The sequence below is a fragment of the Doryrhamphus excisus genome, chromosome 13, assembly GCF_030265055.1.
Source record: "Doryrhamphus excisus isolate RoL2022-K1 chromosome 13, RoL_Dexc_1.0, whole genome shotgun sequence".
Classification (NCBI taxonomy): Eukaryota; Metazoa; Chordata; class Actinopteri; order Syngnathiformes; family Syngnathidae; genus Doryrhamphus; species Doryrhamphus excisus.
The window spans coordinates 4,849,889-4,875,273 of record NC_080478.1 but is presented as its reverse complement, the minus strand read 5'-3'; the positions used below and the strand labels follow the sequence as shown (position 1 = coordinate 4,875,273).

General features: G+C 42.8%; 2 protein-coding genes across 6 annotated transcripts in view; both read right to left on the bottom strand.

Moving 5' to 3' along the window:
- Positions 1–423: 423 nt before the first annotated feature.
- On the bottom strand, positions 424–15,518 carry LOC131140121 (ovarian cancer G-protein coupled receptor 1-like). Of its 2 annotated transcripts, XM_058090269.1 has the most exons (7): positions 13,309–15,518; positions 7,190–7,422; positions 6,091–6,240; positions 5,845–5,978; positions 3,974–4,196; positions 2,047–2,227; positions 424–1,974 (listed from the first exon to the last, which is right to left on the bottom strand). In XM_058090269.1, the coding sequence occupies exons 2-7, from the start codon at positions 7,274–7,276 to the stop codon at positions 1,682–1,684; spliced, it is 1,068 nt and encodes a 355-aa protein (XP_057946252.1). In that variant the 5' UTR covers positions 7,277–7,422; positions 13,309–15,518; the 3' UTR covers positions 424–1,681. The 2 variants fall into 2 exon arrangements, with proteins under 2 accessions (XP_057946252.1, XP_057946251.1); XM_058090268.1 differs by having other exon boundaries at positions 424–2,227.
- Positions 15,519–15,699: 181 nt separating this feature from the next.
- The window catches only part of LOC131140119 (protein Daple-like), a 45,397-nt gene continuing 35,711 nt past the window's right edge, over positions 15,700–25,385 (bottom strand). Inside the window, exons 27-31 of one of the 4 annotated variants that reach the window (XM_058090265.1) lie at positions 24,233–24,316; positions 23,217–23,330; positions 22,850–22,969; positions 22,514–22,752; positions 15,700–19,673 (exon numbers count right to left, since the gene is read on the bottom strand). In XM_058090265.1, coding sequence (XP_057946248.1) covers positions 18,927–19,673; positions 22,514–22,752; positions 22,850–22,969; positions 23,217–23,330; positions 24,233–24,316 — 1,304 coding nt within the window. In that variant the 3' untranslated portion in view covers positions 15,700–18,926. Of the gene's footprint in view, positions 19,674–22,513; positions 22,753–22,849; positions 22,970–23,216; positions 23,331–24,232; positions 25,369–25,385 lie in introns of those variants that run through there. The other 3 variants (XR_009132358.1, XM_058090267.1, XM_058090266.1) reach the window with 3 other exon arrangements.

The window sequence follows — 25,385 nt, the reverse complement described above, 5'->3', positions numbered from 1 at the left end:
ATGTCGCAGCTTAAATGGCGGACCCATTTATGTGACGTCATCACAATCGCCAAGTTGTTTTTTTTTTTAACCCTCGAAGGACACGATTTGGTGTCTGTACTTTGAATATTTACTTTGGGTATATTTTTTGAATTAAAAAAAAAATGTGGTTGGAGCAGAACGAGGAATGTATTGGCTGTGGTGGGCGGGGCTTAGGGTTTGAAAGAAGAACTATCCCAGGCATTCTAATACATTAAGGGGTGATACCAGTTACCGATATCATTCTTTTGGCATACCAAAAGATACCGCTGCCGATACGTTGGGTGACATGTTCACCCTCCAAAAACACACATCAAATACTGACCATTGCCAACTTTAATGTGTATTTTTGTCACGTATCCATCATACGTGACATCACAAATATAACAATACTTTAATACACAATGTAACATAGGGAAAACCATGGGTGTAACTTGGCTTGTCAAATAGTTTTGCTTTGATCAACCAATCAGAGGACGGAAAGCTGCTGATGTCACTGAGGGGCCAGCTCAGCGAATCTGAAATTTGATTGGTTAAAAAAATAATAATAAATAAACAGAACCATTGTTTATAGTGTGTATGCGAAATGCGCCAGCACTACTGATTCTGAAGGCCCTGGAAAGATGGCTAATTCTTAACATTAAGGTTAAGATACACATTATGAAATGAAGATTATCGACTGTTGGGAATAAATTCATGCATTTTATTGGTTGTAAATGTAGTTTTCAAATGTCGTTTTCAAGTATTTCATGCCTTTATTCACACGCTTGTTTAGAACTGATCATTTCAGAGACATGCACCACGACTGGCCGTCATTCTTATAACAATTCTTACTCTGAAATGTTAGTTTATATTATTGTGAAATGATCACATGTAAGTCTATAACAGGGATGGGCAAACTACGGCCCGGGGGCCACATCCGGCCCGCCAAGTGTTTGAAAACGGCCCGCCTGTTCTTTCTAAAGTATTTCATTTAAACTTAACATACAACCTGGCATCATGGTTTGAGCCAACCTTTTGATGGTTTGAGTACCTGTTTTATCAATATTATTATTATATTATTTGATGTGGTCTGTTGTTTACAAAGTGCTCCTGAAAAAAGGGGACACCAGCACATAATAATTGTAAAATTAAATTCAATTAAATTTATAATGCACTTTGCATCAAAGGAATGATCTCAAAGTGCACATATAGCAGATTGCACGACACTTTTACAGATACAATAATTCCAGGTGGACAGTTACGTATAAAATATATAGTCTGCCACCCCCCGTCAATGCGGCCCACGAGTCAAAAAGTTTGCCCACCCCTGGTCTATAATCTTTGTCCTGTGTTTTATTGTAAATATATAACAAATTAAAGGTAAAACACAAAATAAGTCAATGGAATTTCAAGTAGAAAATAGTGGAACAGGTCTAGGTAGCTGCAATACTGGCCCTGTATGATGCTAATATGTATATGCTAATGGGTATAAATAGTAACTGTAGTGCATGGAGTGGAAGGAAAGACAATAAGACCATGAAGACGTGATGCTTGTTCATCGGATCCATTCACTTAATAATAATAATAATAATAATAATAATAATAATAATAATAATAATAATACTTTACAGTATGTGATATTCTGACTGTCTTCTGCTTGTCCTCAACAATAATCCTTCCATCAAGTTAACGGCGTGATTGTTTTTTTATCATCTGCGGTGATTAAAATGATATTTTTGCAGTTGTTGCTCATGTGAGAGATCCTAGTCGGGACCTCGTGGGACTCCGTCGTGACGTTGGCGAGACTGGCGGCGGCGCCGCCGAGGCAGCAGCAAAGAACCCTGGTAGCAGGTCGAAAAACGGCCCTGAAAAAACCGTGGCGGGCGCTTTCGCTGACGAAGCAGTAGAGAGCGGGGTCAGCCACGCAGTTGAGAGAGGTCAACAACAACGCCAGGTGGTAGTAGTTGAATATTCCTTTGGGAAGAACGACACGGGATGGATGGACGGTGTGACAGGAACGTTTCCTTTGCTGAAAAAATGGCGTACCTGTGATAAAGTTGCAGTCCCGCTCCAGGACGGTGCGAACCAACAGAAAGATGTGGTACGGGGAGAAGCAGATGAGGAAGATGAGGATGGTGCTGCTCACTAACTGACGGATTCTGGTCTTCTGAACTGGTTGCGTGCCCGCACTCTGACCCACGGCACGGAGCACACACAGGTAGCTGACCTGCAAACAGCGGCATTGAACATGAATGCAGCGCATCCCCACACTGATTACAATTTTACACATGATGGTACACATGATAATTGTATTGGTGCGCATGATAATTGTATTGGTATGTATGGTAATTGTATTGGTACACATGATAATTGTATTGGTACACATGATAATTGTATTGGTACGCATGATAATTGTATTGGTACACATGATAATTGTACTGGTACACATGATAATTGTATTGGTACACATGATAATTGTATTGGTACACATGATAATTGTATTGGTACGCATGATAATTGTATTGGTACGCATGATAATTGTATTGGTACACATGATAATTGTATTGGTACACATGATAATTGTATTGGTACGCATGATAATTGTATTGGTACGCATGATAATTGTATTGGTACATATGCTAATTGCACCGGTATACATGCTAATTGTATTGGTACACATGCTAATTGTATTGGTACTCATGATAATTGTATTGGTACGCATGCTAATTGTACTGGTACGCATGACAATTGTATTGGTACGCATGATAATTGTATTGGTACATATGCTAATTGCACCGGTATACATGCTAATTGTATTGGTACACATGCTAATTGTACCGGTACACATGATAATTGTATTGGTAGACATGCTAATTGCACCGGTATACATGCTAATTGTATTGGTACACATGCTAATTGTATTGGTACTCATGATAATTGTATTGGTACGCATGCTAATTGTACTGGTACGCATGACAATTGTATTGGTACGCATGATAATTGTATTGGTACATATGCTAATTGCACCGGTATACATGCTAATTGTATTGGTACACATGCTAATTGTACCGGTACACATGATAATTGTATTGGTAGACATGCTAATTGTACCGGTACACATGCTAATTGTATTGGTACACATGCTAATTGTACCGGTACACATGCTAATTGTATTGGTACACATGCTAATTGTACCGGTACACATGATAATTGTATTGGTACACATGCTAATTGTACCGGTACACATGATAATTGTATTGGTACACATGATAATTGTACCGGTACACATGATAATTGTATTGGTACACATGCTAATTGTATTGGTACACATGCTAATTGTATTGGTACACATGCTAATTGTATTGGTACACATGCTAATTGTACCGGTACACATGCTAATTGTATTGGTACACATGCTAATTGTACCGGTACACATGCTAATTGTACTGGTACACATGCTAATTGTACTGGTACACATGATAATTGTATTGGTACACATGCTAATTGTACTGGTACACATGCTAATTGTACCGGTACACATGATAATTGTATTGGTACACATGCTAATTGTACTGGTACACATGATAATTGTATTGGTACACATGCTAATTGTACCGGTACACATGCTAATTGTATTGGTACATATGCTAATTGTACCGGAAGACATGATAACCCGCACAGAAAGCCTTCTAGATCTTCCAGAGTGTGCAACCCTTTCTGCAGCTAATAAATGGTCTGTTTAATGTAGTCCACCCCCGGCCCTCCTCTAGGTACGCCCACTATACTGTGATTGGTCACACTCCAAAGTGCTCCCAAGGACTTCCGGATGTTGACCGAGTGCGGGCAATCTGCTGCCCATATAAGGAAGTCCAACTCATTTAACACGAGAATACAACATTGTAAAAAAAAAAAAAAGGCAACACAAAGAAGTTGCGACGTTGCATTCAATGACAATGACCAAAAGTGTTCTTACCAGCAGAATGGCCAGTGGAAAAATGAAACCAACGGTGAAGCGGTAATAGTTGATTGGATACTCCCAAGGTTGCATGGGGTAGTGCTCGAAACACACCGACTGGTTGTGGGGGTTTTGACTCAGCTCTTTATGGCGGAAGAAAACAACCCCGACCGCAATCTCCTTTAGCCAGATGATGGCGCTGAAAAGAGCGGCGACGCCCATGGAACGGAGGGAGGTGAACCTACGGAGGAAATGGGAGGTGCTTGGTACAGTTAATAACCATGTATACAGTTACATACAGTCACATACAGAATATCTAATACTTGTTAGAACATCTAACGTGGAACGCTTGGTCAACCTGCTGGTTTAGTTTATTTTCCAGAGTAAATCATTGATTTCCTGTTTGGGTTACAGGAAGAACCCAACATTGACACATTGCTGTTGATGAGTCCCCACCGCTGGGACCATCGATGCGGTCAAAGGAACGCCGACCGATTATTAGAATCGGTTGGGCCACCCTCAGCAACAACCGCTTTTGTGACCCCTTGAATTAGTCGTCGCTGCTCACCTGGGGTCATTTTGGTTTGGCCCGACACTCCTGGGGAGGTTCACCACTGTTCCATGGTTTTTGCCATTTGTGGATAATGGCTCTCACTGTGCTTTGCTGGAGTCCCAAAGCTTTAGAAATGGCTTAATAACCTTTTCCACACGGATAGATCTCGATTAATCTTAGTTATGTTTTAACTGGGGGGCAATCACTTTTCACACATGTCATTTTGGATTTGTTTTCTCTGGTAATAACACAAAGTTTCATTTAAAAACTGCATTTTGTCTTCAGTTGTGTTGTCACTGACTACATGCTTGATGATCTAAAACATTGAAGTGTGACAAACATGCAAAAAAAAAACAAAAACAGGAAGAGACAAACACTTATTCAAACATTAAATGGTGATGGGGCTGCACGGTGGACGAGTGGTTAGCGCGCAGGCCTCACATCTAGGAGACCCGAGTTCAATCCCACCCTCTGCCATCTCTGTGTGGAGTTTGCATGTTCTCCCCGTGCATGCGTGGGTTTTCAAAAACATGCTAGGTTAATTAGCGACTCCAAATTGTCCATAGGTATGAATGTGAGTGTGAATGGTTGTTTGTCTATATGTGCCCTGGGATTGGCTGGCCCCCGCCTCTCGCCCCAAGAAGGCTGGGATAGGCTCCAGCACCCTCCGCGACCCTCGTCGGGATAAGCGGTAGAAAATGAATGAATGAAAAAATATTAGTTTCACATTGATCTACATTGAGCTACAAAGTGAAACATTTATTTTCATAGTTTAGCTTAGCTTAGCTTGAAGCCAAACAAAGTGAATATGCTTGTTTTTACCAGAACATGAACAAAATGCTGGTATCCGCCACTCCCGTTTTCTATTTCACGATGCATTATTCATTATTAACTCGCATTAATAACTGAAATCCTACATGAAAAGCAGGTTTGCGCGCCTCTGCTGTGCCCCTCCAGCCGCATCCGCTGCCTTTGGGACCTCATATGAAGCCGACTCCCTCTTCTGTGCCCTCGGCATATGCCAGCGTTTCAAGCGCGCCACAAACACTCATTCGTCACTCGCCGAGACTGGGGAAGCGCCGGGAATTGAGGTTCCTGTTTTAGTTTGTGTGGGTTGTCTCTGACGTTCCAAAAACATGCTAGGTTAATTAGCAACTCCAAATTGTCCATAGGTATGAATGTGAGTGTGAATGGTTGTTTGTGTATATGTGCCCTGGGATTGGCTGGCCACCAGTCCAGGGTGTGTGTGCCCCGCCTCTTGCCCCAAGACAGCTGGGATAGGCTCCCTTGTGAGGATAAGCGGTACAGAAAATGAATGGTAACGAGGCAGACCAACCTTAAAGGATGGACCACAGCCAGGTAGCGGTCCAGACTGATACAGCACAGGAAGCCGATGCTGATGTAGATGTTCTCATAGAGAAGAAAGCCACACAACTGGCACAACCATTCCCTGTGACGCCAATCGTCATCCTGTAACAACAAAGCACAGACATGAAGCATAAGGATCCGCCCCCCCTGGCTGAGCTGAACTACAATACTGTTTTGTTACTATACAGTACTATGAATTAGGGCTTCAGTTTACCTGGAAAATGTACTGGAGCCAGAGTGGTAATGATGCCAAGTATAAAAGATCCGACACGGTGAGGTTTATCAAGTAAACCCCCAATTCATTCTTTTGCTTCAGCTGCAGCACTGCATGGTACAGGGAGTATAGGTTGGAGGGAACACCCACCTGAAATGAGAAAGACAAGCAGGTATAAGAACAAAGTACAAGTATACAAGTACAAGTATCACAGCAGAATCCGCCTTGTGGTGAGTGACATTGCAGCATGAAAAATAATACTCAACTATGGTATCCATAGAAAGGAATATTCCAATCTCTTGTCTACATGCGTTCGTGAAAATCAACCAGAATAGTCAATAGGGCATGCCCAGTAAAACGTAAATCAACATCACCAAGTTTTTCTTTCACTTGTCGGAATAACTCCGTATTGCCAGTTTTTCATCTGTCCAGTCTTGAAATTGAGTTTGAATCCAAAACAAACTTTGCTTAGTCCAGTGCCAATTGTTGGCCTCCATTTTAAAAAGTGAAGAACGTCTGGATCTGCGTGTTACGTCATATCTGAGCATGCTCTGAAAGAACGCACCCGGGATCAATTTAAACAGGAAATAAATAAATAATAATAGCAGATTGCATGACAATTTTACAGATACAATAATAACAGGTGGACTGTTACGTGTAAAATATATAGTCTGCCCCCCCCCCCCCGGAAATTTTGTTATATCAATGCGGCCCGCGAGTCAAAAAGTTTGCCCACCACCCCTCTCTCGACTTGAGGAGCTTCAGTCTTGGATCGACTTATTTTACTGTCTTACTCTCCCAATCCAGCTAGTATTTGCTCATTCTTACATAGAAGTGGAATCTATCCCAGCGTGTCCTGTGTGAAAGGGGGAGGGTAAACTACACTCTCCACACTCCAGCCACTGAACATGGAGCAAAACATTATACAATATATTATATACACACAGTGAAAATATGCCAGCTTCAAATTAAGAGCCTCGTTAGGTTGAAAGGAAGACAAATGTCCAGTGTGACGATATATTTAGTGCAATGTATTTGTAACAATGTAATTCCTATAGTGAGTATGCGTATAAATATTTACACACGCAGCCACACTTACCAAGAGTACGAGGATATAAACAAAGGAAAAGAGGTACTGGTGGATTTCATGGCTGATGGTGCAGTTCATAATGTCCTCCTCAAGCATAATGGACACCAGAACTATTTCTGCGTCACATACACCAACCCATTCATGTTTCCAGATATGTGCACGAATACACACGTACAAATTAATCTTCCACTGGAGTGCTTGGTTGTCTTCCCAGTTCCACACTTGGGGTTTCTGTCGTCACCCTAAAAGAAAGCAGAGAAACGTGCATATTACTGAACTTATTAAAATTGGGTAAATCACGCAGACAATAGCGCTAGCAGTTAGCATCAAATGCTAATACAAATGAAGGTGCAAAAGCCGTATAAAAAACAAACAACTGTGAATCAAAATGAATGATAAATCAATCAGAATGATCGCACAAACACTGATGGTTTAGCTTGTAGCTCTGAATAAGTGATGAGTAAAGTCCATTCCAAATCGGAACCATAGGTTGGATACCCGTTTGGAGTGTCCCGAGGAAGACAGAAACTAGTGGTGTGTCGTGTGTCATGAACGAACGGGTCAAAAGAACTAGTTCTTTTTTTGTGAACAGAATGAACAAGGTCACCGCCCTCTAAAATACCCGTTCGGTGCGTTCAGTTGTAAATGTGATTGGCTGGTGAGTCAGTTCACCGTTCCTTTTGCAGGGCGGGACTATCTTATCCTATCGTCGCGTTTCGCTCTGTGACTTGGGGGGGGGGATTAGCTCACTGAAAGACCGAGACCGAGAGATTGACCGACACTGTCGGTGACCTTGTTCATTCCGTTTTTAAAAAAAAAAGAACTAGGTCTTTTGACCCGTTCGTTCATGACCGACACACCACTAGTCATCACCTGTTGAGTCGGAACGAATATGAACATGAGTGAACGGACTGACTGCGGGGATCACAACTTATTAAAATTGGGTGACTTGGAAAAGTGGACTCATCACATTCATGGAGTGATGGAGTGATGGAGTGATTGAGCAGCGTAAGAACCAAGAGATCAAGAAGAAGAGATCAGAGATTTCCGTCCGTCATGGTGAGTCTGTACGGCAATGAGATGGCCTTTTCACAGACAAATGAAGTTAGTGGACACAAGAGAAGCGCTGCACTCTATCAAACTAGCGCCCGCTGTCCGAGCCTGGGCCCGATGAGCTGCTGTAAAAAGATTAATGGAATAATCCACAGAACGACACAAGTCCGCAGAACGTACACTACAAGTGGACGCTCCGAAGTTAAACACACGATCACATCAGCTAGGCTTGTCACGATAATCCATAAATTGATTAATCCGGTTTCCTCCCACATTCCAAAAACATGCTAGGTTAATTAGCCACTCCAAATTGTCCATAGGTATGAATGTGAGTGTGAATGGTTGTTTGTCTATATGTGCCCTGTGATTGGCTGGCCACCAGTCCAGGGTGTACCCCGCCTCTCGCCCCAAGACAGTTGGGATAGGCTCCAGCACCCCCCGCGACCCTCGTGAGGAAAAAGCGGTAGAAAATGAATGAATGAATGAATGACGGGCTTGTCAACCCATCGGAAAGAACACTAAACTCATCACGCAGCCACTTAACACATATACAAGACAAGTACTGATAGTTTAAAGTAAAAAATGAATGATTATTACTACTACTACTACTACTAGTAGTAGTAAGCTAGTATTAGCCTGCTTATTGGCTTGCTTATTAGCCTGCTTTTGCCCTATTATATACAATTTGGCAGAGATTATTTTTTTGTAAAAAAAAAATTAAAAATCAATGGAAAAAATCTATAAAAAAATATCAAATTATTTAGGAAGTCTTAAGAACATTTTAAAATAGGCCTAATGACGCCACTGGCTCTTAAAAGTAAAAAAAACAAAACATGCTAGGTTAATTAGCGACTCCAAATTGTCCATAGGTATGAATGTGAGTGTGAATGGTTGTTTGTCTATAGGTGCCCTGGGATTGGCTGGCCACCAGTCCACGGTGGACCCCGCCTCTCGCCCGCCCGAAGAAGACAGCTGGGATAGGCTCCAGCACCCCCGCTACCCTTGTGAGGATGAATAAACTGGAGCATGTCCAAAGCCGTGTCCATTCGACGAGGGCAAAAGGGTTAGCAAACGCTGAGAAAAATGGCTTCCCTAACATCGCCCAAAGACAGCTGGGATAGGCTCCAGCACCCCCGAGACCCTCGTGAGGATAAGTGGTAGAAAATGAATGAAAAAAAAACAAAAACAAAGTTGATAAATTGACATGTGCATTCAGTATATTCCTATTTGTCTCTCTGTAGCACACAGGCTGGATGACAAGAGTGTTCACTCTACACATCTGTGCGCATTGGTTCTATAGTGGAATGAACTGAGAGCATCAACCCATCAACCCAACTGAGAGTTTTTGTGCTCAGCGGCTCTCAGGAGGCCCCACCGTGCCCCCCCCCCCCCCGGATTCTCCGCCTCCTAATGCAGTTCTGAGCCCCAGCCCAAACTGATTAGTGTCTCTGAAAACATTACATCGCTACTGGTCCGACGTGTCCTAAAGCTAACCACAGAAAAAAATAAAAATTACAAAATCCATGATTGAATTGAAGCACAACATTGGTGCTAGTAAAGAACATTATGATAAAAATAAAAAAGCCATGTCCAGCTGTTTAATGACGTTTTCCATGTTAATGACGGGACAAAGGGAAGCAGGAAGTCAGAGTTTTACTGCTCTACAAGTTAGACAAGTTCACTAATTTGATTCATTTGTAATTATCCTAATTATTGCAAAGAAAGTTAGCTCTTAAGTTGAGCTACACGATTATGGCAACAGTCAGCTTCTTTCTTTGTGTTTGGCTTTGACATCAAAAGACGAATGTGACACCAGAGAGCAACGTTTCAGCTTTTAGTGGATGCGTTGCGCAACTTTTAAAACGAACCCACTCGTTTTTTAACGAGATTCATGTGATTGATTGAAGTGTGTTTTGTTGCCCGGGTGTGTCCTATTCAACCAGTTAATAGTACTAAACACCTTGGCCGGTGTAGACTACCTTTACAGGTGAAAACAGTATGAAAAACAAGCAATTGTGAATCCAAATGAATGGTAAATCACGCAGACAATAGCGCTAGCAGTTAGCATCAAATGCTAATACAAATGAAGGTGCAAAAGCCGTATAAAAAACAAACAACTGTGAATCAAAATGAATGATAAATCAATCAGAATGATCGCACAAACACTGATCGTTTAGCTTGTAGCTCTGAATAAGTGATGAGTAAAGTCCATTCCGAATCGGAACCATAGGTTGGATACCCGTTTGGAGTGTCCCGAGGAAGACAGAAACTAGTGGTGTGTCGTGTGTCATGAACGAACGGGTCAAAAGAACTAGTTCTTTTTTTGTGAACAGAATGAACAAGGTCACCGCCCTCTAAAATACCCGTTCGGTGCGTTCAGTTGTAAATGTGATTGGCTGGTGAGTCAGTTCACCGTTCCTTTTGCAGGGCGGGACTATCTTATCCTATCGTCGCGTTTCGCTCTGTGACTTGGGGGGGGGGGGGGATTAGCTCACTGAAAGACCGAGACCGAGAGATTGACCGACATTGTCGGTGACCTCGTTCATTCCGTTTTTTAAAAAAAAGAACTGGTTCTTTTGACCCGTTCGTTCATGACCGACACACCACTAGTCATCACCTGTTGAGTCGGAACGAATGTGAACATGAGTGAACGGACTGACTGAGGGGATCACAGTCTAATGACCAATTGACCGAAATGACCGAAACGAACGGATCTTTTTACTGAAGGAACCGGAATGATCCGGTTCCACTGAAATGAACAGTTTTGCCCACCACTAACATAAACCGCCGGCGTACTAAGCAACAAACAATCAACAAGAAGACCACAGAAAACCTCAGCAGTTAATGGCGGAACCATTTTGGGATCCGTAAAGAAAGACCCTAAAGTTACATTTGGCGACAGAGGGCAGGAAGTATCACTATCGACTCTTACTCTGACCAAATACTACAGTAAACCTCGGATATATCGGAAATTCGCTCACAACGGACAGATAAAAAAGAACCGATTTTTCTGTAATGCATTTCCAATAAAAATTCATTGCATATATCCGATTTTTTTATAACGGATTTCGCCTATTTCGGACAAAATCTCCAGTCCCGTTCCAATGCATTTCCATTAAATTTCCCTCGCATATATCGGATGGCCGCATCGTGGCGCTCCGATTCGCCGAATCGTGACAGGCCGCTATACGACGTCATTTGCAGCGTTTGCAGCGTTGCCTGCGCGTCCAGGTACATTGGAAACATAGTCAAGGAAGTGCCTTTTTATAACGGATAAAATCCCATTTACGCATATACCGGATATAAATCCCATATATGCGTAAAACGGACATTTTCCGGTATACGTATATAACGGATTTCGCTTATATCGGACAAAACCAGTGGGAACAATTGAATCCGATATATCCGAGGTTTACTGTAAAAGGGCAAAAGCAGGCTAATAAGCAAGCCAATAAGCAGGCTAATACTAGCTTACTACTTCTACTAGTAGTAGTAATAACCTAGCATGTTTTTGGAATGTGGGAGGAAACCGGAGTATCCGGACCGGGAGAACATGCAAACTCCACACAGAGATAGCCGAGAGTGGAATTGAACTCGGGTCTCCTAGCCGTGACGCCTGTGCGCTAACCACTCCCCCACCGTGCAGCCCAGAGTTGTTTAATGATAACTAAAATAGAGCTGGAAATAATGCATAATGGCAGAGTTAAAATAGCTGTTTTTCATTGTTTACTTTAAACTATCAGTACTTGTCTTGTATATGTGTTAAGTGGCTGTGTGATGAGTTTAGTGTTCTTTGTAAAATGACACTGTGAGTGAGACTGAACTGTGAAAATCCAGCGGTTTCCGATGAGCTACCAAGTGGCATATTATTTTACACAATATTACTTAAAAAAAAAAATATGTTGTCATCTGCGGACAGCTAGGAGACCCGAGTTCAATTCCACCCTCGGCCCTTTTACGGACTGATGGATTTTTGCGGCTCATAGCAATTGACCACTTTATGGTTTTCATGTTGTTTTCACCTCTAAATGTCTTCCTCGTCTTTTCTTGCAATGGTCCACCTATTCTTGTCAGTTGCGTGACATTTGCTGCGACTCTTTCCATCCACAATTCAACATTGTATGATTTTCATACGTCCACCTGATCTTTTATGTGCCTGTAACCGTTTCAGTTTGGGTTTTGCCCTCGTCTACACAGGCAAAACATAGGCTACCTAAACTGAAACCGAGTGCACACATTCTGTGCTATTTATTGGTTGAATAAGCAATGCAATAAAACACCTCACACACAGTCACGCGTTCCAATACTTTTGCTCACATAAAAAAATGGCCGGGATCGGACTCATATATTTGCCTCATATTTGTCTTTTGATGTCAATCCCAAATTATTTAAAAAAAAAAAATACCCTCAATGAAGACAATTTGGTGAAGTACATTCTGGTGTATTATTAGCGTGTATTAATAGTTAAAAAAACTAGCTCTCTCAACAACAAAATGAAATAATAACAACATTTATAATTGTATCAAATGTATTTGGCCACGGGGTTTTTTATATGGCACGTGCCAGTCAAAATGTCTGCGCGCGTGCCTGCTGTTTTGTGTATTAAAAGTGTAACAACAAAACGATGTTTGTGAGCATAATACCTCATATAAATATCACATAAAGCCGTGGATCCGACATGTACTCGTGTAGAATACACGCTTTCACTTGAATACAACAATCTTGAGCCTTTTCAGTCACACTACCTTCTTATGTTTCACTCTTTGTGTACCGTAAGCTGCTGTCCAACTAGCTAATAAAGACTTAATAGTCACATCAATAATTCACAACTATGTATATATATATATATATAGATATATACAGGCAAGGTGCATCTTAGGTAATTATTCATAACAATTATTAACAACCCGGTGACGACGATGATATGTGACTTTTTAAAAAAAGTGGTATTAGCTAATTACCGCCGATAGAAACAGACTCACGTGACGTTGAGCTAACATATGAAGAGATTCGTCGAAAAATGAGAAAATACAAGTATTACTTAGTATTACTTAGTATTACTTAGTATTACTTACCGAGTCTCCGTGTGACGCCGTTGTGGAAAGTCTTACTGTGTATCACTGTGGTCTGCTGCATCGTGTACATTCACGACGAGCCCGGCTACAACATTATGGGGATGCTGAGGGAGGGGGGGGGGGGGCGAGCCAGTCCGCCATTGCCGTTTCACTTCATTACTTTACCATTAAGACAACAACTACACCGACAACCACAACAACCGGTACTACTATTGAGTACCATTAGCTTTTTTTGTATCTTCTTTAAGACTCTAACAACTGAATTGCCCTTTCCTCTTCTTCTACCTAATAGCTGCTGTCTCTAACCTGTACTATTACTAGTCCGGCCATTACTATTCCACAGGTATGTATGTCAAACATAGTCCATGTTTACACAGCAGAAAATTAGTGGCGGGTGGCACGATCCAGATGTCGATAGTTTCAATATCAAGGGGTGATACCAGCATAATGATGATTACATTTTGGAGTTCAATTATATGTTAATTTTCACATACTGTAATTGTGTTTTGTTGTTGTGGCAGCCATATTGTTATTAGTATTAGGAATTCATACAAACATTATAGTTGGGGGGGGGGGGGGTGATACCAAGTGTGTATCTAATTTAATACCCTTACCCTTCAGGTTTAATTTCCACATCTTTTTTTGTTATTTAGTTGTTTATATTGGGCGGCCATATTGTTATTAGTATTAGGAATTCATACAAACATTATAGTTGGGGGGGGGGGGTGATACCAAGAGTGTATCTAATTTAATACCCTTACCCTTCAGGTTTAATTTTCACATTTTTTTTGTTATTTATATTGTTATATTGTTACTTTGGGAGTAAAATTGCAAAGTGTTTCAATGGGAGTTTTGCTTTTGTTTACTTATTTTGCACTTTATTTTGCTTGAACAAATAAATAAAACCAATATTTTTTTGTTTATTTTGTTTATTATTGCCTTTAATTTTTAACAAATTTCATATTATTTGCTTTGCTAAAATCTTGGTTTTATTGTGATAATTATCACGATCACACAAATCATTAAATTATCTTGAAAAAATGGCAAGCGAAGAGTATCGGTATCTGATTGATACCGCTACCAAAGTGTGATTCTGTGTACTATTTATATAGAATACTATGGGGAAACATTACTGTATCAATTTTGTATGTAAATAAATGAACGAGCTTACCTGACACGCTATCATCACACGACTAGGGGCCAGTAAAATGGAGCTGGGGGGAGGCACAACATCGCTCCCAAGCCGCACTTTGGACACCCTTGCTATGCTTGTGTTTGGCTGCAGATCGAATGTGTCGGGCTTTGCAGATGAAAACTCATCTCCTCCTGTAGAAGGCAATTAAACCTTAAATGGTTCTATCGGAAAAACAAAACAAGTTATTTTAAGAAGCTGGAAAACCAAAGGGGGGAGGGGGCCGGGGGGGGGGGGGGGGGGGTTCTCTGTGGTATTTGGTCCATTGGCAACCTTTTTATAGGCTTCTCTTTGTTACCATGAAGAGAATTGGGAGAGTCTTAAAGCATAAAGCATTGGGACGTGGCTCTTAATCTATTTGTTCATTCTTGGAAGAACACCCCAACGTAGCGTAGAAAACACCTTGGCTTCACACACACACACACACACACACACACACACACACACACACACAACACTCGAAAAGGCAGCCGCTGGTACATTTCTTTATTATCACAAGCTTTCCGACTGTAGCATAACATCACTTTCCCCCCCTAAAAAATAGTCTCATTACATTTGCCCAATCAGCAAATTGAGTTCTCTCATCTGAGGATGTTTTATCCTTCGGAGGGGGGGTGGACAAAGAAATACACACACACACACACACACACACACACACAAATACACTTTCCTCTCAGACAGCCAATAATGTCCGATACATTCAAGTGTTATTTCAGGAGGTAAAAAAAAAATAGCCTTGGGGAATTTAATATATTTTCTTATATCAGCAAACACACCAACACAGTCTGCCTCAGCGCAGACGGAAGAAAGCCGATTAAAAAAAAAAAAAAAAATCAGGTTAGTGATCATCAAGTCATCAACTAAGTCATCAACTAAGTCAATCTTATTTCTAATATTTTATTTATTGCATCAAAATCTACATATATTAAACTTTTCCAGTGGAATTAGCTCGTTTAGGGTCTTTATTTTATACCGCATTACAGATCAACTGTGTTTTTTTGGTATGCATTTTCAGCTAGCTAGTACATTTTACCCCCCCCCCAAAAAAAAAAAAAAATTAAAATCCAGTTTCATCAACTAAGTAAATTATCCCTACAATTTTAAAGCATCAAAATCTAGAAATATTAAATATTTACATGTCAACGGTGTTAGTGGTATAGTAAATCAAACCTTCCAAAAATGACCCCCCCCCCCCCCCCCCCCCAAAAAAAAATCCAGTTTTCCTCAACATACAGTGCCAATAATTTAGGTTGTTGCATATAGAAATGTGCTTCACATCCCACAGGGGGCGGGGGGGGTAAACACGGAAAGAAAGGTTCCCGGTCATCTTTCCAAGTCCAGTGTAAACAAGTCCACGTTCCCGTGCCATTGTTCTATCTAGTGCTTATCCATTGGGGGTCTCTGCTGCCCCGGTTTTCCATCGGCATTCCGACGGCAGTACAGCCACTCGGCTTCATAATCACGGAATCTGGATGACTACTTCCATCTTTTGTTGTTCTTAAGCAATTGATACTTTGGCTGTTTGTCAAGTGGAATACTTCAAAGAGGAATACACTGTGTACTTCAAAATACAAATACCCCAAGTCCTGTTTCCACCAAGAAGTATAGTTTGGATTGCTTTGCCATTAGGTATTTAGTACTAGTATTTCAATATTACTTACAAACTTACAGGTGCTTTTTGTATTTTTGTTTGTGTGGACATGTCCGGGGCTGCACGGTGGACGAGTGGTTAGCGCACAGACCTCACAGCTGGTAGACCCGAGAGTTCAATCCCACCATCCATGCCATCTATGTGTGGAGTTTGCTCCATTGTTTTCTCCGAGTACTTCGAGTGCTAGGTTAATTCCCGATTCCAAATTGTCCATAGGTATGAATGTGAGTGTGAATGGTTGTTTGTCTATATGTGCCCTGTGATTGGCTGGCCACCAGTCCAGGGTGTACCCCGCCTCTCGCCCCAAGAAAACAGCCGGTGACGACCGTCGTGAGGATAAGCGGTAGAAAATGAATGAACATTATTCCAACAGTAAAATATGGTGGTGGTAGTGTGATGGTCTGGGACTGTTTTGCTGCATCAGGACCTGGAAGACTCACTGTGATAAATGGAACCATGAATTATTGTTAAACTGTTCACAAATATGGGCTGCACGGTGGACGAGTGATTCTCCGGTTACTCCGGTTTCCTCTCACATTCCAAAAACATGCTCGGTTAATTCCCGACTCCAAATTGTCCATAGGTATGAATGTGAGTGTGAATGGTTGTTTGTCTATATGTGCACTGTGATTGGCTGGCCACCAGTCCAGAGTGTACCTCTCGCCTCTTGCCCCAAGAAGACAGCTGGGATAGACTCCAGCACCGTCCGCCGCCCTTGTGAAGATAAGATGGTAGAAAATGAATGGACGTGTCCTTAGTTCGGTAGGTCATAGAAGTGTAACGGTAAAGTTCGGTAGAGAGATACGCCACACGGTCCACGTGAAAAGCTCGAGAATCGCGGTCCCCGGTCCCTCTTTTGTCGGCAAGGTCCCTATTTCGTTATTGTACCCCGAAATGAACCCGACGGTGACTTTAAACCGAGGTGCACACCAAAACGTGTTCATGGCGTACCATGACACCCCTAAAAGTAAGACATCGCAGTATTCTCATCGCTTGTTCGTTCAAATAGGCCTAAGCGGAACGAGTGTTGACTCGGGTATCGGTTGCATCAGTTCCAAACCCTTCCAGTCGCCGCCGTTTGGTCTGCCGTTCTTACATGGTAAGACTTATTCGTTCTTTCGAGAACAAAGTTCCTTCGAGACAAATGTTGGTGTACGACCAGTTCAGTTCTGATGCTACTCGTCGAATTAGGTGGTCCGGTTCCATACGTAAAGACTGGAACGCAGTTTTTTCTTCTTGTTTGTAGTCAAAAATGGTGGAAAAATGATACTTGGTACGCACTTATTGGGAATCAACGGACCAAATAATCGGTATACGCGGTACCTTGTTTGGACCGCGTATGTCAAGGGTACGTTCCGTACACATGAGGTCTTCCGGGTTACATTTGATCGTAGGATCAAGTAGGACCAGGTTTCTCCAGTTCCTGGTCGGGTTTTGCTAACCATCACCAAGGTTTCAATCCCTCAACGGACCAAATTATCGGTATACGCGGTACCTTGATTGGACCGCGTATGTCAACTGTAGGTCCCGAACACATGAGGTCTTCCGGGGTACATTTGATCGTAGGACAATGGAATCGTTTACCAGTTTTCTCCAGTTCCTGCTTCTTCAGGTTTTGGTCGGGTTTTGCCAACCATCACCAAGGTTGACTCACATCTGGTGACATTCTATCGGTATACGCGGTACCTTGATTGGACCGCGTATGTCAAGTGTACATTCCGTACACATGAGGTCTTCCGGGTTAGATTTGATCGTAGGACAATGGAATCATTTTCCAGGTTTCTCCAGTTCCTGCTTCTTCAGGTTTTGGTCGGGTTTTGCTAACCATCACCAAGGTTTCAATCACTCAACGGACCAAATAATCGGTATACGCGGTACCTTGATTGGACCGCGTATGTCAAGGGTACGTTCCGTACACATGAGGTCTTCCGGGTTACATTTGATCCTAGGACAATGGAATCGTTTACCAGTTTTCTCCAGTTCCTGCTTCTTCAGGTTTTGGTCGGGTTTTGCTAACCATCACCAAGGTTGACTCACATCTGGTGACATTCTATCGGTATACGCGGTACCTTGATTGGACCGCGTATGTCAAGTGTACGTTCCGTACACATGAGGTCTTCCGGGTTACATTTGATCGTAGGACAATGGAATCCTTTTCCAGGTTTCTCCAGTTCCTGCTTCTTCAGGTTTTGGTCGGGTTTTGCTAACCATCACCAAGGTTTCAATCCCTCAACGGACCAAATAATCGATATACGCAGTACCTTGATTGGACCGCGTATGTCAAGGGTACATTCCGTACACATGAGGTCTTCCGGGTTACATTTGATCGTAGGACAATGGAATCGTTTGCCAGGTTTCTCCAGTTCCTGCTTCTTCAGGTTTTGGTCGGGTTTTGCTAACCATCACCAAGGTTTCAATGACATCTGGTGACATTCTATCGGTATTCTGGTGCGTCAGTGCAGTTGGCGTTCTGTTGGAACCTACACCCATCTCTCAGGTGGTCTCGGTCTGCTAGTTTGGTCCTGGGTTCAGTCCATTGCGTTCTTTTTACCTGAAGCAAACTAATACCGAGATCAGTATCTAGTAGTCACTTGTCACGGTAATAATCCTTTGGCGGCTGCTTCAGTATCCAGTTCTGTTGTGGACCCCAAAAGTCAGGTTTGGTGACTTCCAGTTAAGGACGAACCACATCGGAAAAACTGGGAACGCCGGATGTACGAGACCTTTGGTTCCCACGTACAGAGAACAAGGCTGGTATCTGATTGGCTGCGGTATTCAGACACAGCCGTATTCATACCACACCGTCTGGGGGTCGTTGTTGGGGTCGGGGGACGCCGGTGTGCTTTTTGGCCGTTCCACGGAACTACAGTCTGGCCGTTCGCCGTCTCCATTTTGTATTTCCTGTACCCGCTCCAAAGCGTCACCCAGTTGGGTAGCGGGCACGGCCCTCACCGGGGTTACCATGGCAACCTCGCCACGGTGATGGTAAGACGAAGGGGGGCCATTATGAGCGACAGGGGTTCGCCCCCTCTCGCAGTCTCTGTCCCCGGGTCTCTCGGTCGGCAGGGCGAGCGAAGACGAGTGGTGAACGGGCGAAGTCAGGAAGCCGCCGTCTCCGTGCTGATTGGTTGAACCGGCCAAACGAGCGGAGAGCGGCCTCTCTCTTCCGCTCGCCCCGCCTCCCTGGCGGCGAATGATCGAATCCGATTGGTTGGGGGATCCTCCATTTCCGCGAAAACTGTCCGGGCCGTTGGAGCGCAGCAAATCCGCCGACGCCAGGCTGAACGTCCTGCTAAGCGAGCGGTTGGTTCGCTGGCTAATCGGGCGACCCGAGGCCGGTGATTGACCAACAGGCTGTCGGGGGGACGGCTTAACACTCTGGCCCGGCCTCTGGTTCGATGTATGCACGGTGGGCGTGACGTAGCTGGTGGGGTTGATCTGATCGCTGACGGCGGGACCCGGCGGGGCGGGACTTCTGGTGAAGTAATCCTTCATTAAGTCCTCTCTGCTTCCAAGTGAAACCTAAATGACAACAAAGGACACAAAAAACATATTTACATTTTGGTTAGTCTTTTCGTGTCGCCGCCATCGTCCTTCGTGATGCGGGGTTTCGGAACCCAGACTTTTTTCAAAAGACGTGCGCCCCAAGAGAAATATCACGAAGACATGAAAGCAGAAACACCGAGACTTTTCATCCAAAACAGACGCTTCTTCTTCTGAGATAAGGAAGAATAAATCAGTCGAACCGCCAGGCACCGCCACGTTACCTCCGGCTGACCCGCGTGACCCGCGTGACCCGCTTCCCCTCACAGCAGACATACTCAAAGAAACATATGAGGACTGTTAGAACTGAAGTGAAGAAAAGACCAGTAAAATATTCATTATTCGTTCATTTTCTACCGCTTATCTTCACAAGGGTCAGGGGTTGGGGGGCGGGGGTGCTGGAGCCTATCCCAGCTGTCTTTGGGCGAGAGGCGGGGTACACCCTGGACTGGTGGCCAGCCAATCACAGGGCACATATAGACAAACAACCATTCACACTCACATTCATACCTATGGACAATTTGGAGTGGCTAATTAACCTAGCATATATATTTTTTTTTACTTTTAAGGGCCTATTTTAAAATGTTCTTAAGACCCCCTAAAAAAAATTTTATTGATTTTTTTTCATTTTTTTTTTTTTTTTTTACAAAAAAAAATCTCTGACAAATTGTATATTGTATGCTAATAAGCAAGCCAATAAGCAGGCTAATACTAGCCTACTACTACTAGTAGTAGTAATACCCTAGCATGTTTTCGGAATGTGGGAGGAAACCGGAGTACCCGGACGGGGAGAACATGCAAACTCCACACAGAGATGGCCGAGAGTGGAATTGAACTCGGGTCTCCTAGCCGTGACGCCTGTGCGCTAACCACTCCTCCGCCATGCAGCCCAGAGTTGTTTAATAATAACTAAAATAGAGATGGAAATAATGCATAATGGCAGAGTTAAAATATCTGTTTTTCATTATTTACTTGTTAAACTATCAGTACTTGTCTTGTGTATGTGTTAAGTGGCTGTGTGATGAGTTTAGTGCTCTTTGTAAAATGACACTGTGAGTCAGACTGAGCTGTGAAAATCCAGCGGTTTCCGATGAGCTACCAAGTGGCATATTATTTTACACAATATTACTTTAAAAAAAATATGTTGTCATCTGCGGACAGCTAGGAGACCCGAGTTCAATTCCACCCTCGGCCATCTCTGTGTGGAGTTTGCATGTTCTCCCCGTCCGGGTACTCCGGTTTCCTCCCACATTCCAAAAACATGCTAGGTTAATTAGCCACTCCAAATTGTCCATAGATATGAATGTGAGTGTGAATGGTTGTTTGTCTATATGTGCCCTGTGATTGGCTGGCCACCAGTCCAGGGTGTATCCGTCACCCAAAGACAGCTGGGATAGGCTCCAGCACCCTTGTGAGGATAAGCGGTAGAAATGAATGAATGTTGTCTTCTGCAGGGTATAAATGGCCCTAAACGGCCCCCGGGCTGGACTTTGCACACCACTGAGGAAAATAAGAAAACAACCTTTGATGCAGGGGTGCTCATTCCGTTCACTAATCTCATGGACTGAACCTTTCCAAATAGATCTTATTCCCATCTGTAGACTACAAGGGCCACTCGTTTCCTACGGGACCATGAGTGAGAGTTATTATGGGTGGTGTGTTCAGGGAGACGTGGAATGTTGAGGCGAGGTCAGCCACGTGGACGATTGGAATGGAGGGGTGATTTACAGGCAGGAGCAGATTAGATGTGTCAAAAGGAAACAAATAGGCATGACAGCAAATGACGTTTGCTGGCTTGAAAGCCATATGTCGTTGCGCTAACAGTGAACCTGAACGTCTCATACATTCTCAATGACTGTGGACTGAAAACTGATTGCAAAGTAAAACATTTTTTTTGTTAAAGTCACAACGTATTCATGTATTTCTATGGAAGCCCGTTTCCACCAATGAATTTTTTTTTTATCCCAATCGTAAATCGAAATCTCATCATTTCTACTTTTTAGCTCGTTATTTCGACTTTCTATCTCAGATTTTCGACTCTCTATCTCAGAATTTCGACTCTCTCATTATTATGACTTTCTATCTCATAATTTTGACTTTCTATCTCATAATTTCGACTTTCTATCTCGTAATTTTCGACTTTCTATCTCGTAATTTCGACTTTCTTTCTCAGAATTTCGACTTTCTCAGAATTTCGACTTTCTCAGAATTTCGACTTTCTGTCTCAGAATTTGACTCTATCTCAGAATTTCGACTTTTATCTCATTATTCTGATTTTCTATCTCATAATTTCAACTTTTTATATCCTAATTCCGACTTTTTATGTCATAATTTTGACTTTCTATCTCGTAATTTCAACTTTCTATGTCGTTATGACTTTTTATATCGTAATTTCAACTTTTTATACCATAATTTCGACTTTCTTTCTCAGAATTTAGACTCTCAGAATTTCGACTATCTCAGAATCTTGACATTTATCTCATTATTATGACTTTCTATCTCATAATTTTGACTTTTTATGTCATAATTTCGACTTTCTATCTCGTAATTTCAAGTTTCTATCTCATCATTTCGACTTTCTATCTCAGAATTTTGACTTTTCATCTCAGAATTTCGACTTTTAATCTCATGATTATGACTTTCTATATCGTAATTTCGACTTTTTATCTTGTTATTTCGACATTTTATCTCATAATTTCAACTTTCTACCTCAGAATTTCAACTTTTTATCTCATTATTTCGACTTACCATTGGGATATTTTATATTTTCAGTGGCGGAAATATATTCCATCTACAAATAGCTTCCATATATTTCTCACCATTTGCGGCGATTTGAGGTTGCTCTCTTGTAGAAACTCCTCCAACGTCACCATTTCACTTCCGGGAGATGAAGGTCGAGGCCTGTTGCTGTTCCTTCCTCCACGCTGTGGCTGGGCGCGCTGGGGTGTGTGCTCGTACGGGAGGGTCACGCTACGTGACAAGGTCGGGTGTGATTGACTTAGACCTGTGACGTCATCGCTGGACAGACTACCCGACCAGAGATGACCGTCTGATCCGTCTAAAAGAGAAAAAGTTTGAAATGAATCTTAAACATCTTTGTACACATCGAGTGTGAGTAGTTAGCCTCGCCCTCTGTTAGCCTCTTCAAGTAGTACCTCTGCAGTTGACAGGTGAGTTTGAGCTGGAGGTGCGGTGACTGACAGCTGATCCCGGGCGACCTCCCATGTGACCGTGGGCGCCAAACACAGCATCCGTGTCGTCGTCAAAGAACATTCCTATAACATTTGGCAAGCACGGTCATTACTACTCATGCTATTTCAGGTCCGGCATCATACTTTTATTATATTTATTATTATAGTAATTCTAAAGAGCAGCAATTTAACACTTTTCTACATCCTAAAAATCCCCTTCGGTATTCAGTATTCACATGGAATTTCGCAGAAATGAGAATCCATCCATTTTTTGTGCCGTTAGCAGAAATGACCTGGTTATTATTATTATTATTATTATTATTATTATTACCTCTCGGTCTGCAGCCGGCGCCTTGTTCCAGTGGAGAAGTGGAGCTGCTTAGGGCCAATGACGATGACTGATGGCTCGGGGTGGAACTCAGAGCTTTGTGGGTTTGAGATAGGCCTAAAACACACACACACACACACACACAAAGTGTTACACTTATACTCCTTAAATGACTAAACTCCAATCTCAAATACACAAGCATGGTTATATGGGATGAACAAATACAGATATTGTTTGCTAGGTCTTGTCCAAATACTTTCCTGATGTAGTACTTGAAAATATATGCATTATGTCAACATTATCCAATGGCTACCGCTTATCCTCACAAGGGTGGCTAATTAACCTAGCATGTTTTTGGAATGTGGGAGGAAACCGGAGTACCCGGAGAAAACCCACGCATGCACGAGGAGAACATGAAAACTCCACACAGAGATGGCCGAGAGTGGAATTGAACTCGGGTCTCCTAGCTGTGAGGTCTGCGCGCTAAACACCCCCTCCACCGTGCTGCCCATATTTGCATATTAACAATAATTCATGGTTCCATTTATCACAGTGAGTCTTCCAGGTCCTGATGCAGCAAAACAGTCCCAGACCATCACACTACCACCACCATATTTTACTGTTGGAATAATGTTCATTCATTTTCTACCGCTTATCCTCACGAGGGTCGTCACCGGCTGTCTTCTTGGGGCGAGAGGCGGGGTACACCCTGGACTGGTGGCCAGCCAATCACAGGGCACATATAGACAAACAACCATTCACACTCACATTCATACCTATGGACAATTTGGAGTGGCTAATTAACCTAGCATGTTTTTGGAATGTGGGAGGAAACCGGAGTCCCCGGACGGGGAGAACATGCAAACTCCACACAGAGATGGCCGAGGGTGGGATTGAACTCGGGTCTCCTAGCTGTGAGACCTGCACGCTAACCACTCCTCCACCATGCAGCCTTGCATCAAATATTTATACTAATAATTCTGACATGAAGAATGTAATGACAGAAGATGAATAATCACCGTGTCCGTGTCCGTCGTCGCCAAGGACGCTGCTGTCTGTAGCCATGCTGCTGCGGCACGGCCCTCGTCCTCTGTCAATCAAACCTGCACAACAAAGGATAAATAATAACGTTTTGTGTTACGATATGGCGGTGCAATACTGTAAACAGGACGCAAGCGACAACAGGAAGCACAGTGGGGGAAAAAAAAAAAAAGCAGGAAAATGTTGTGATGCGTGTGTGTGATCGTAGCCATGATTAGTTCAAGCGTAGCATTGAGAATGCTAACTAGCCTTAGCTATTAACTCGGTTTGATGCTTGAACATCATCATCATGGGGTACGAAAATATATTTTTCACTAAAAATAAAAATGTTTTTATTGAGATTTTCTGCACCCTGCTCTAAATTATAATTAAAAACAACAATTTTTTTAAAGCTCTTGATTGGTGATGTTTGTGTTTCTTCACAGCTAACAAGACGAGACCAGCGTAGCAAAGCGCCGACAGGTAATACGCAATAAGCAGTTGCTGTGGTAACGTCTCGTCGCAGCAGACGGATTGCTGCAGCAAGCCTTCGGGGAAGCAAAAGTGCCCGGTTCGATTCCACTCTTAATCGGTGTGGCAGTTCATCAAACATGAAAGGCGGAGCGAATGTACGCAAACAAACTATATTTATAGGCATAAATACACTTAAAGGGGGGGAAGGCGTGCAGGCAGGTTTGCTGTGCTGTGACAAAGGTGGCGTGGGCTCATTGTATCACACGTGCGCACAAACACACACACACACATACACACACTTACTCGTATTTCTGCCTTTTTTGTGAGTACTTTGATTTGTTGGCTGGAGGAAATGTATGTGTGTGTGTATTCTGCAAATATTTGTAAGATGCGCTAAATGTGGATGAGACCTGATGATGATGATGATAAGTACAGTTCTAAACATGAGGAGGAAGAGCATGGTATTATAAGACTCCATTGGCGGAGACAGACGGGCTAGTGATGATGTCGGCTGTGATGTCAGCGGATGACCAAAATCGGAGTCGTCTGCTGAGAGAAAGGGAAGGGCGGGAGGCGGAGTCGGAGGGAGGGGAAATAGATGGGAGGAGTTTGTCTTGGCTTTTACTGCGGAGAAAACAGAAACGTTTCTGGGCAGGCGGAGCTAAGGGGTGGAAACAT

Coding starts and splice junctions, on each gene's coding strand:
- LOC131140121 (XM_058090268.1), bottom strand. CDS start 7,276: ATGCTTGAGGAGGACATTATGAACTGCACCATCAGCCATGAAATCCAC. Junction 4,197..5,844: donor GCTGTGGTCCATCCTTTAAG/GTTGGTCTGCCT, acceptor TTTCCTCCGTAG/GTTCACCTCCCTCCGTTCCA. Junction 2,228..3,973: donor TTCCACTGGCCATTCTGCTG/GTAAGAACACTT, acceptor CGCTGTTTGCAG/GTCAGCTACCTGTGTGTGCT.